This window comes from Triticum urartu, chromosome 6A, assembly GCF_056163025.1.
Source record: "Triticum urartu cultivar PI428250 chromosome 6A, HENAU_Tu73, whole genome shotgun sequence".
Lineage (NCBI taxonomy): Eukaryota > Viridiplantae > Streptophyta > Magnoliopsida > Poales > Poaceae > Triticum > Triticum urartu.
The window spans coordinates 105,285,884-105,298,482 of NC_141878.1; the positions used below are offsets into that span (position 1 = coordinate 105,285,884).

Here is a 12,599-nt window from a genome sequence, read left to right on the forward strand (position 1 = left end):
TGTCTCTAAGTCGTGCCTCGACACGTGGGAGCTATAGTCGCATCGAGGGTGTTACACCTCGACACGTGGGAGATATAGCCGCATCGAGGGCGTTACAAGTTGGTATCAGAGCCGACCCTCGCGGTTACACGGATGGTTGTGGACAGGTGCGTGGTCATGTTGTTCATGACGTTTGTGACCCGTCATGGCACACGACATGGCACATATACTGGACTGGAAGCACAGACGTATGTGCCAAGAGGGAACGTTCCTGTGGCCCAACGAGGACGTTGGTTCCTCTGAGTGGGGGTGTATGTGATGGCCTGGCTTATTAAGGATGATAGACTACTCATATCAATAAGGAATTCCTTCTTTTCTGGTAGCCCATTCGGACAGAACTCCAAAGTTAAGCGTGCTCAGCTTGGAGTAGTGTCAGGATAGGTGACCGACCGGGAAGTTGCTCCCGGGTGCGCATGAGTGAGGACAAACTGCGCAGAAAAGACTAGTATTGATCTGTGGGGTCAGTCTAGATCCCGCCAGGAGTAACGACCACCGGTGGGTGTGTCCGGAGCGTTATAAGGAGTTCCATTTCCTGCATTCGTCGGCGATATACTTCTGAACACTTAGAGATGGCAAACTGCCTGAGCTTGCAAGAGCATACTCGATCCGTTCTGTCAGCTTTGCACTTGCCACGCTCGTCAGCAGGCAGTTTAGCTGCCTTCTTGGGTCCCAGGAAGGCCACCACTTCTCATAATCAGGGAACGCCTTAAATATATTCTTTGGGGGGGGAGGAGAGGTGACCTGTTATCAATTGGTAGATTGTGTATATAACCTCGTTTCCTGGCAGCTGCACAAAGGTACTTGGAATCCACAAATTCTGGTTCAATGTCATACAAGGAGTCTAGATCCCGTCAGGAGTAACGACCACCGGTGGGTGTGTCCGGAGCGTTACAAGGAGTTCCATTTCCTGCATTCGTCGGCGACATACTTCTGAACACTTAGAGATGGCAAACTGCCTGAGCTTGCAAGAGCATACTCGATCCGTTCTGTCAGCTTTGCACTTGCCACGCTCGTCAGCAGGCAGTTTAGCTGCCTTCTTGGGTCCCAGGAAGGCCACCACTTCTCATAATCAGGGAACGCCTTAAATATATTCTTTGGGGGGGGAGGAGAGGTGACCTGTTATCAATTGGTAGATTGTGTATATAACCTCGTTTCCTGGCAGCTGCACAAAGGTACTTGGAATCCACAAATTCTGGTTCAATGTCATACAAGGTTCTTGAAATAGTTCTCCATACTCCTCTTGGGGCTAAGGCCACATTCTCATAATAAAAGAAGGGGGGTCCAAGCTTGCTCTAAAAGCCTTCTCTTAACTGACCATAGCCTGTCACTAGGCAGATTAAACCCGATCATTGGATTTGGAAGGGGCATTGGGTCGTCCTGGCTACCATCAAAAGGAGGTTGATTTCCTTGTGCTTCACCTCCATATAGTTTCCTCTTCTTATTGCTCTCTTCCATGAGTCTCGCTTTCTTTCTTTGTCCAAAGGAATCAATGAAACTGTCTGTAGCCGGCAAAATTACACAAATCAGTGTCCTTGCATCCAGTGGCGGAGGCAGGAATGCGTATAATCTGATGTTGGGGAGGGCCGGCTACAAGCAATAGTAAAAAAATGTCACTGTTCATATGCATAATACAAAGGAAATTAGGATGTTGGGGAGGGCCCGGGCCCTGGCTGGCCACCCTGCCTCTGCCACTGCTTGCATCGAACTAGAAGGAGATGCATATCTTCGTCGCGCAAATGTGTTCCCAGGGCTATGAGTTAAAGGTCATTTATTTGTCTAAAGATTTCTTGTGGTAACAATCCTTGTTTTTTTCTGGTATTGTGTAGCATGCAAGCGTAAATGGTTCTCTAATGGACCTTCCTTTGTTTGCTGGGTGCTAACTTCCAGCCGAAAATATCTGTGTGGTGAAGAAGATGGGTGTTGACTGACAGATGGGGCCAAAAAGGGGAGAATTCTGAGCAGCATAAGGTTTGTAGATTAAAAGAGAAAACATTTCTTTATTCACATTTAGAGTAAAACCACATGGCACCTTGTGGGCAGATGAATTTCTAAGATGACAATCTCCTGCTGACTGTGATGCATAGGTCAGAGTCAACTAATACAGAGAGAGGGGCATCCATACCTAAGAGTAAAAAAAATTAACATAAGGTGCCTTCTCAATCAAATCATGCTCGTCTAATGAACAATTTCAAGAGAGAGGCATTACTACATCTGGTGATAGCCATATTTGCTTTATCTTCAGGTTAATTTAATTCGATTGCACGATTGCACATCAGAGTAGCTCAAGCTATCGATTGCATGATTGCACTAATTAGCTGATTGTATAGCAAACAGACTCCATATTACTGAGATATGTCAACTCTTTTGGTGCTGATTTTGAGTTAGTGGGACAATACTGGCTGAATAACAGACCAAAAAAATCCAAAACTTATTTCTTGAGAGTGACAGCGAACGTCTCTGTCTCAGATATCATGTTGGCTGTCACACATACCAACGACTACTTGAACAGATCAACAAGGCAAATATTTCACATGTATCATCATACATACAATCATACTAAATTATCAATCTGGGGATACAGAATCATCTACCTCATCATCAGACCGATCAGAGTTGGACCCTCTCCCACTAGCATCATTGTTGCCATCCCAATCCTCGAAATCAAGATCGTCGCTATCGCGGTCATCTTCAGTACTCCGAGGGGCGCAGCCAGAGGTAGAGCAGTGACCCACCAAACTCGAAAGCGTCGCCATGCCCCTGCGCGGCGCGCACACGACAGGGCGATGTGCCAGGACGCGTGGGGATATGCATATCCCTGAGTATCTCTTGTTTTGTGATTTAGGCCCTGTTTGTTTCATAAGTCATATGACTTTTTTAAGTCCCAACTTATAAGTCATAAGTCCCTACCTGTTTGTTTACATCGACTTATAAGTCCCAAGTCCCTACCTGTTTGTTTACATCGACTTATAAGTTGATAAAACACTTGTTCACATAACCCTTGTTCATACAAATGAATTACAGAATAGTGACAACCGAAATAACACTTGTTCATACAAATGATTAACATTTGTTCATAAGAACCAAAATAAGAGAGAGTACATAACAACCGAGATAAAAGAAATTACATAAGAGAACAACACTTGTTCTGTGACGCCCCCAATTTGACCGTACACGTTTGAACAACACTTGTTCTGTGACGCCCCCAATTTGACTGTACACTAATCATACACGCAAACGTGTACGACCAAGATCAGGGACTCACAGGAAGATATCACAACACGACTCTACAAATAAAAATAAGTCATACAAGCATCATATTACAAGCCAGGGGCCTCGAGGGCTCGAATACAAGAACTCGATCATAGACGAGTCAGCGGAAGCAACAATATCTGAGTACAGACATAAGTTAAACAAGTTTGCCTTAAGAAGGCTAGCACAAACTGGGATACAGACCGAAAGAGGCGCATGCCTCCTGCCTGGGATCCTCCTAAACTACTCCTGGTCGTCGTCAGCGGCCTACACGTAGTAGTAGGCACCTCCAGAGTAGTAGGAGTCGTCGTCAACAGTGGCGTCTGGCTCCTGGACTCCATCGTCTGGTCGCAGCAATCAGGTATAGGAAGGGGGAAAAGAGGGAAGAAAGCAACCGTGAGTACTCATCCAAAGTAGTCGCAAGCAAGGAGCTACACTACATATTTATGCATTGGTATCAAATGGAAAAGGGGTATCATATGTGGACTGAACTGCAGAATGCCGGAATAAGAGGGGGATAGCTAGTCCTGTCGAAGACTACGCTTCTGGCCACCTCCATCTTGCAGCATGTAGAAGAGAGTAGATGGTAAGTTCACCCAATATCATCGCATAGCATAATCCTACCCGGCGATCCTCTCCTCGTCGCCCTGTTAGAGAGCGATCACCGGGTTATATCTGGCACTTGGAAGGGTGTGTTTTATTTAGTATCCGGTTCTAGTTGTCATAAGGTCAAGGTACAACTCCAAGTCGTCTGTTACCGAAGATCACAACTATTCGAATAGATTAACTTCCCTGCAGGGGTGCACCACATTTCCCAAGACGCTCGATCCCCTTTGTCCGGACACACTTTTCTGGGTCATGCCCGGCCTCGGAAGATCAACACGTCGCAGCCCTACCTAAGCACAACAGAGAGGTCAGCACGCCGGTCTAAATCCTATGCGCGCAGGGGTCTGGGCCCATTGCACACCTGCATGTTGCGTACGCGGCCGGAGAGCAGACCTAGCAACCTCCATTACAAAGGAAGTTGTGTTACGCGGTCCAACCCGGCACGCGCCGCTCAGTCGCTGACGTCACGAAGGCTTCGGCTGATACCACGACATCGAGTGCCCATAACTGTCCCCGCGTAGATGGTTAGTGCGTATAGGCCAGTAGCCAGACTCAGATAAAATACCAAGATCTTGTTAAGCGTGTTAAGTATCCGCGAACGCCGATCAAGGCCAGGCCCACCTCTCTCCTAGGTGGTCTCAACCTGCCCTGTCGCTCCGCCACAAAGTAACAGTCGGGGGCCGTCGGGAACCCAGGCCCACCTCTACCGGGATGGAGCCACCTGCCCCTTCAGCCCCCATCTCCGAACAGTATCATAAGTAATGTGACAGTATAAAGTATATAGCATATGCCCGTGATCACCTCCCGAGTGATCACGGCCCAGTAGTATATCATGGCAGACGGACAAGAGTGTAGGGCCATTGATGGAACACTAGCATCCTATACTAAGCAGTATGATAGCAGGTAAGGATAACAACTGTAGCAACAATGACAGGCTATGCATCAGAATAGGATTAACAGAAAGCAGTAACATGCTACACTACTCTAATGCAAGCAGTATAGAGAAGAGTAGGCGATATCTGATGATCAAAGGGGGGGCTTGCCTGGTTTCTCTGGCAAGGAGGGGTCGTCGGTGATGTAGTCGTACTCAGTGGCATCAACGCCGATCTCGAGGTCTACCAGAGAAGAAGAGGGGGGAAGAAACAGTAAATACTGAGCAAACAAAGCATCACAAAATATAACAAGGCAATACGCGGTGCTAGGTATGCCCTAACGCGGTAGGAGGTGATACCGACGAAGGGGGGGACATCCAGGAAAGTATCCCGGTGTTTCGCGTTTTCGGACAGATGAACCGGAGGGGAAAATTGCGTTTTTGCTATGCTAGGGATGTGTGGCGGACGAACGTGCTGCGTATCCGGATTCGTCTCGTCGTTCTGAGCAACTTTCATGTATAAAACTTTTTCATCCGAGTTGCAGATTATTTTTTATGATTTTTCAAAGATTTAAACAATATTCTGAAATTGTTTTAATTCGAAATTAAATAACAAATTGCTACGTGTACCCAACTCTGTGTACACAGAGTGTACATAGAGGTTGACAATGGGCCAGGGAGGGTTCAGTCAGCAGAGTTGACCCAGTCAACATTTGACTGGTCAAAAGGTGAATAGTAAAGGCGGATCCCGACTGTCATAGATTAGGCACTTTTAATTTAATCTATCATTTTAATTTACAACAAGGGCCACATGTCAGCGAGATTAACTAAAAGTTAATTAGTTCTATTAAATTTCTAAGTAGATTTATCTAATCTAAACAGGGGCTCCACTTGTCATTGGCTAGCAATTAAACTAACTAGAAACTATCCCCTAAGCTAATTTGTACGGGTCGGCCAGTGGTGGCTGTATACACACACAATGCTAAGTGTAAGAGAAGATGGCATTTAGTGATTTTTGTAGGATTTAATCGATGCTTCGAAAGGATTTGGTCCAGTGGGATAAATTAAAGTTTATCAAGTATACTTTCTACTTATAATTTTCTTAGCCTTGTTAACAGTTGTTTAACTGCAGTTTATGGGCTGTTTAGAGGGTTAGACAGTGTAGATTTAGCAAAGCTAGCTAGTAGCAGCTACAGGAACTAGTAGTAGTACATTCAGGAGAGCAGCAATAGCATGCACATGAGTTGGGCGCGGGGCGCGGGGCTGCACAGCGTGAGGCTGGGCCGGTGAGCGACGCGAGGCGAGCGGCAAGGCAGGCCGCGGTTGCAGGGCGGCGGACCAGGGGGCGACGGCCGGCAAGCAGCAAGCAGAGCAGCGTGGCAGTGGCTAGAGCAGCGCAGCAGGGGGGCGCGGGCACGGTGCGCGGCCAGCACGACAAGCTGCGACGGTCAGTACAGCGACGCGAGCGCGCGCGCGTGGTCAATCGAGCGTGGGCGGCGGCGACGAGTCAACGAACGGGGCGGCGACTACGGGCGGAGCTCGACGGACTCTACGATGGGGACGGATAAAGCGAAAAGGAAGGAGCGCAACCGGCGCAGCGGCTCACAGTGAGGACGACGGGCTGGGCGATGAGCTCGGGGAAGGCTCGAAGACGATGATCCCCGACGGAGATCCACGGCAACCGAAAGTGGAAGACGTCCTCGATCCCTTTGCTGTAGGGGTCCCCGGAACGGACGAATCCGGTCGTGACGGACCTCCTGGACGTGCTCCCGCACGCCGAAGACGACGGTGGCCGCGACGATGACGACGAGGGGCGTCGGGCGCGAGTGGCAGAGGGAGAGTGGGGCGCGAGGGGATAGGGGTTAGGGTTCCAGGGGGAGAGGGGGGCGCCGGGGTCGGCTAAATAGGCGGGAGGGGGCCGCCGATGGCCGCCACCGCGGCCATGGTGCCGTGGATGACCGCCACGGTAACCCCCCGTTCCCTGTGGCGGAGGGGACGAGCGAGGGGTGCGGCTGGGCCGGCCTGGCCAGCTGGGTTGCTCGGCGAACTGGGCCAAGTGGCCCAAGAGGGGGGGTCCATTTTGCTTTTGTCTTTTTATTTGGCTTTTCTTTTCCTTTTAAATAGTTTATGTCTTCTTAATTCTTTCCATATAGTTTTAGTCTTATATAATACAATTCTTGTAAATTAGTGTCACAAATTAGGACTCTGCCATATTTAAGTTTGGCACTTAATTCAGCTAGTTAGTAATTTTATAATTTTAAAAAGCATTTAATTATTTGTTTTTAGCCCCTATTTTATTTATTATAGGGCATTACAACACTTTATAAATTCGTTGGGTCAGCACCATAATTGGTTATGGAATATTTTCCACACTTTGAACATTTTACTTTGCATGTTTGAGAAATTTGAATTTTGGACTTCTATTTTAAATTTGAATTTGGATTGTGATTTGGATCAACCGAGGATTAGCAACAGTAATGTGATGACATGGCACCCTTAATAGTGGATTACTGTAGCTTGATTATCCGGGTGTCACATGTTAATATCATTGTTGTTTCAAGGACCACAACCCATCAGCGACCCAAGCTCTGAATTGATTCATAGCAGCACTGTCCATCTCATTTGTTGAATCATTTGTTGTGGTCGTTGGCATAGACAATGGTACATAATTTTCATCTTGATCACACTTGTCGAAATCTATATCGGGGAGTTGACTTTTTCTAATAAAATTGTGCAGTGCAATGCAAGCCACAATGATTTTGCTTTGTTTCTGTTGTGGATAACTAGGCAAGTGAAACAAAATCCTCCACTTGTTCTTCAAGACTCAAAAACACCTCTCGGTGACATTTCTAAGTGAAGAATGGGTGAAATTGAAGCGTTCCTTTTTTCCTCTAGGCATTGTGCCATCATGGTACTCCTGGAAATGATAGGTTAAACCCTTGTATGGTGCAAGATAACCCGGTCTATTTGGGTACCCTGAGTCCACAAGATAAAACTTATTAGGTGGAGGTTTTGGAAACTTGTCACCAAATCTGGATCGGGCATCACTGAAGACCCTCATGTCATGCACTGATCCTGGCCAACCAGCTAGGACAAATGTGAATCTCATATCAAAGTCACACACACACATCACATTATGACTCTTCTCCTTATGTCTATTCCTATGCTGGGCAGCAGTGGCAACTGGTACCACAACTTGTATGTGTGTCCCATCTATTGCACCAATGCAATTATCCATAAATGGTGCATACTTTCTAGATCTTAATTTGGAATGCACAGTTCTGAAATGACGATCTACTGGCCTGATGATGTCTTTTGCAAGCTTGATCAGACATTCCAAAACCTTATCAAACTTCCTTACAATTGTCCCCAATGACCTAACAAATCTGTTTTCTGCTTGTCTTACAGATTGAGGGGAACCTACTATCCAAAGAAACATGCCTAGAGACTCAACTGATGACATTTTTTAGTGGACTTCAAACCATAGGAATCAACAAGCACACTATGCAATTTCTCAAACATTGGTCTGTGCATTCTAAACATGTTGTAACAAGCAGTTTTGTTTGAAGGAAATATGCCCTAGAGACAATAATAAAGTTATTATTTATTTCCTTATTTCATGATAAATGTTTATTATTCATGCTAGAATTGTATTAACCGGAAACATAATACATGTGTGAATACATAGACAAATAGTATGTCACTAGTATGCCTCTACTTGACTAGCTCGTTGAATCAAAGATGGTTAAGTTTCCTAGCCATAGACATGAGTTGTCATTTGATTAACGGGATCACATCATTAGGAGAATGATGTGATTGACTTGACCCATTCCGTTAGCTTAGCACTTGATCGTTTAGTTTGTTGCTATTGCTTTCTTCATGACTTATACATGTTCCTATGACTATGAGATTATGCAACTCCCGTTTACCGGAGGAACACTTTGTGTGCCACCAAACGTCACAACGTAACTGGGTGATTATAAAGGTGCTCTACAGGTGTCTCCAAAGGTACTTGTTGGGTTGGCGTATTTCGAGATTAGGATTTGTCACTCCGATTGTCGGAGAGGTATCTCTGGGCCCACTCGATAATGCACATCACTATAAGCCTTGCAAGCATTGCAACTAATGAGTTAGTTGCGGGATGATGTATTACGGAACGAGTAAAGAGACTTGCCGGTAACGAGATTGAACTAGGTATTGAGATACCGACGATCGAATCTCGGGCAAGTAACATATCGATGACAAAGGGAACAACGTATGTTGTTATGCGGTCTGACCGATAAAGATCTTCGTAGAATATGTAGGAGCCAATATGGGCATCCAGGTCCCGCTATTGGTTATTGACCAGAGAGGTGTCTCGGTCATGTCTACATAGTTCTCGAACACGTAGGGTCCGCACGCTTAACGTTCGTTGACGATATAGTACTATATGAGTTATGTAAGTTGATGACCGAATGTTGTTTGGAGTCCGAGATGAGATCATGGACATGACGAGGAACTCCGGAATGGTCCAGAGATAAAGTTTGATATATGGGATAGTAGTGTTTGATCTCCGGAAGGGTTCCGGAATTCACCGGAAGGGGTTTCGGATGTTTCCCGAAATGTTTGGGCACGAGAACACTTTATCTGGGCCAAAGGGGAAAGCCCACGAGGCTTTTGGAAAGTGCAAAAGGAAGTTTTGCGGAGACCAGAGGCTAGACGCCAGGAACCCTGGCGTCTAGGGGTAGATGCCGAGAACCCTGGCGTCTAGCCCTGGAGTCCGAGAAGGACTCTTGCCTTTTGGGTGAAACCGACTTTGAGGAGGCTTTTACTCCAAGTTTCGACCCCAGGGCTCAACATATAAATAGAGGGGTAGGGCTAGCACCAAAGACACATCAAGAAACACCAAGCCGTGTGCCGGCAACCCCATCCCCTCTAGTTTATCCTCCGTCATAGTTTTCGTAGTGCTTAGGTGAAGCCTTGCGGAGATTGTTCTTCACCAACACCGTCACCACGCCGCCGTGCTGCCGGAACTCATCTACTACTTCGCCCCTCTTGCTGGATCGAGAAGGCGAGGACGTCACCGAGCCAAACGTGTGCAGAACTCAGAGGTGCCGTGCTTTCGGTACTTGGATCGGTCGGACGTGAAGACGTACGACTACATCAACCGCGTTGATATAACGCTTTCGTGAACGGTCTACGAGGGTACGTAGACAACACTCTCCCCTCTCGTTGCTATGCATCACCATGATCTTGCGTGTGCGTAGGAATTTTTTTGAAATTACTACGTTCCCCAACATCGTTGCCTAGTGTTGTCATAACCCAATCATGCCCAGACTGTATTGGTACGCTTGTAGGTCCTTTGTTACCGTAAGAGTCCAAGTAGTACTTACCAACCATGCAGGCCATCTGCATCATTCTTCTCTTCCTTTTTTGGTGCATGAACAACATCAGTGCTTCATCATCACTGCTGCTCCCATCATCACTGCTGATTCCATCAACACTGCTGTCATCATCCTGAAACATGCAAACATTAGTACAACTTCTTCATTATGCACCACCTCTTCAACTTGAAAACATTAGTACATGCAAATGGAACACACTAACATGCATTCATCATTTAACAAGGTCACACAACACAGGTCCATTACATAGGTATATTATTAAAAGGACAATCAAGATAACTATTACACTAGTACAACTTCTTCATCATGCACCACCTCTTCAACCAAGTCAGTCTAGCGTCATCACTTGAAATGTTCTCAAATATGACTTTGTTTGCCTCATCTGCAAACAGTTGAGTTGCCATGAAGTACTCAACACTTGTTTCTTCTGCACCACATTTAACTGCCAACAGTTGACAATGAGTAATGGATTCCTTAGTGTTGTTTGATTTCTTCTCTTTTGCCTTGTCCTTTGCTTCCTGCCTTTTGTTTGCATATTCAGTGATCATGTCAGAAGTGTTCTCACCATTCATAGTATTGATGAGCCCTGTCATTAGTTTCACCATTGGGCTCTTGTGTTTCTTTCCTGGGCTTGAAGCTGACTGTTCACCGCCGCTGCTTCCCCTCTTCTTGCTGGTGGTGCTCATGGGACTCTGCTCATTTCCATCATCGGCAACATCATATTCTTCTTCTTCATCTTCATCTAAGGGCACATAAGCTGATGATCCATCAACTGCCACACCTTGAAATAACTCTATTAGCATATCCAAATACTCAGGATTGCCACCCTTGAATTTTCTGACATCTGGTCTCTCCTGCAACATTAGTTAGGTAATTAGGACAAGGCTAAATAATGTAACCAAGTGTGAACAATTCAGATGTAATTTGCAGAATAATGTATGTACCTTAATTTTTTTCCACCATGCATTTGATGTAGTTATAGCTCCATCTCCAGTTCGGCCACAACCAGTTTGCTGCCCCAACCACAACCAAGCAGTGTAGTAGCTCTTGGGTCTAGTTATGCAATTTTTGAATTGCTTGGTACTATGCAGGAGGCCAGCACGCTGATAAAACTTTTTCTTCATGTTATTGTACGCTCTACTTGTCCAAACACCATTCACACAGTGCCCATTCCTAGCTTCATCACAGGCGATGTTACAAAATACAGAAATATGCGCGTCTGTCCAATCAGCCTTGGCAATGTTTTTCTAAACAAAAAATAACAAGCACACAATTCAAACAAAAGTAGAATCAAGCTGTTTCAAATTCTACACCAACGTATACCATTATACACACAATCAGCTAGCACAAACAGAAGATGAATTTGCACTCTGAGACAAAAAAAGAACTATGTACTAGTGCAATATACCATTGTGCACTGCAATATAGCAATCAAAAATATACTAGTGCTGCCCAACAGCAGCATTGCGCCCAGCAGCAGCAACAACAGCATTGTATACCATTGTGCAATGCAATATACCAATTAAAAATATACCTCTCCAAAAGCATTGTTGTCATCTTCATCTTCAAAGCCTTCATTCTCGTCGACATCTTCTGAAGACGCAGCAGTTGAGGACACACGTTGCTTCCCCGCAGTTTTTCCTCTACTGCCGGTCGCTGAGGACCCATTGCCTCGACCTATGCCGCGTCCGGTGACCTGGGACAAGGTCCTCCCACGCCCTATGACGCTTCCCTCAACGGCAGCTGCGGCCGGGGCGACGAACGGACGCAGGTGAGAGCCGCCTCGGCCTCCGATGTTCAGAGACCGGCTGCGGCCTCCTCCGCCCTGGGGCACGGGCCTCCCACGACCAGGTCCGACCGGAGGAATGCCATGACCGGCCGACTGGTCGAAGAGGAGTTGCTGGTACGAGCCCAACTCCGGGAAGTTGTCAACGTTGCTGTTGAGATCCAAGAAACCCATTCCCCTCCCGAGATTTCCACCGGTGGATGAGCCTTCGGGTGCCTGTTGAGACAAGGGGAATTGAGAGAAGAAGGGGATCTCGTCCTCCTCATCGGCCATGGCGGCGGCGGTTGAGGGTGCCGACGGCGGCGGCGATTGGGGCGAGGCAGGGAAGGAGCGAGGCGAGGAGGAGGGGAACGAGCGGGGCGGGGTTCGTGCGGGGCGATGCGGGGTAGGTTCGTTTGCGTCCAGATCGATAAGTCCCAATAAGTTCCTCCCTGAGAGTCTTTTTTGATAAGTCCCAAATGACCCCAATAAGTCCCTATAAGTCCCTCCTGTTTGGTTTAGATGGGACTTATAGGGACTTTTTTAAGTCCCTAAACCAATAAGTCCCTGGAAAGAAACACCCTCTTCTCTACACCTATAAAAATGCTAGTTGGTGGTGATGGTGTGCCTGCCTTAGGGCCATCTGCACCGTCTGATGTGAAATCTAAGGATGAGAATGACCCAA

General features: G+C 46.7%; 1 protein-coding gene and 1 pseudogene across 1 annotated transcript; both read right to left on the bottom strand.

The window, feature by feature from the left end:
* Window positions 1-7,310: 7,310 nt before the first annotated feature.
* LOC147964263 (protein ANTAGONIST OF LIKE HETEROCHROMATIN PROTEIN 1-like) lies at window positions 7,311-8,308 on the bottom strand (annotated as a pseudogene).
* Window positions 8,309-10,436: 2,128 nt separating this feature from the next.
* Window positions 10,437-12,208, bottom strand: LOC147964264 (uncharacterized). Its single transcript, XM_087529902.1, has 3 exons — window positions 11,684-12,208; window positions 11,094-11,396; window positions 10,437-11,003 (listed from the first exon to the last, which is right to left on the bottom strand). The coding sequence occupies exons 1-3, from the start codon at window positions 12,206-12,208 to the stop codon at window positions 10,437-10,439; spliced, it is 1,395 nt and encodes a 464-aa protein (XP_087386028.1).
* Window positions 12,209-12,599: the final 391 nt, after the last annotated feature.

Excerpts from the sequence above, each read along its gene's own strand:
- LOC147964264 (XM_087529902.1), bottom strand. The coding sequence starts at position 12,208 with ATGGCCGATGAGGAGGACGAGATCCCCTTCTTCTCTCAATTCCCCTTG. Across the intron at positions 11,397-11,683 it reads ACAACAATGCTTTTGGAGAG|AAAAACATTGCCAAGGCTGA; the intron begins GTATATTTTTAA and ends TTTTTTGTTTAG. Across the intron at positions 11,004-11,093 it reads CATGGTGGAAAAAAATTAAG|GAGAGACCAGATGTCAGAAA; the intron begins GTACATACATTA and ends CTAATGTTGCAG.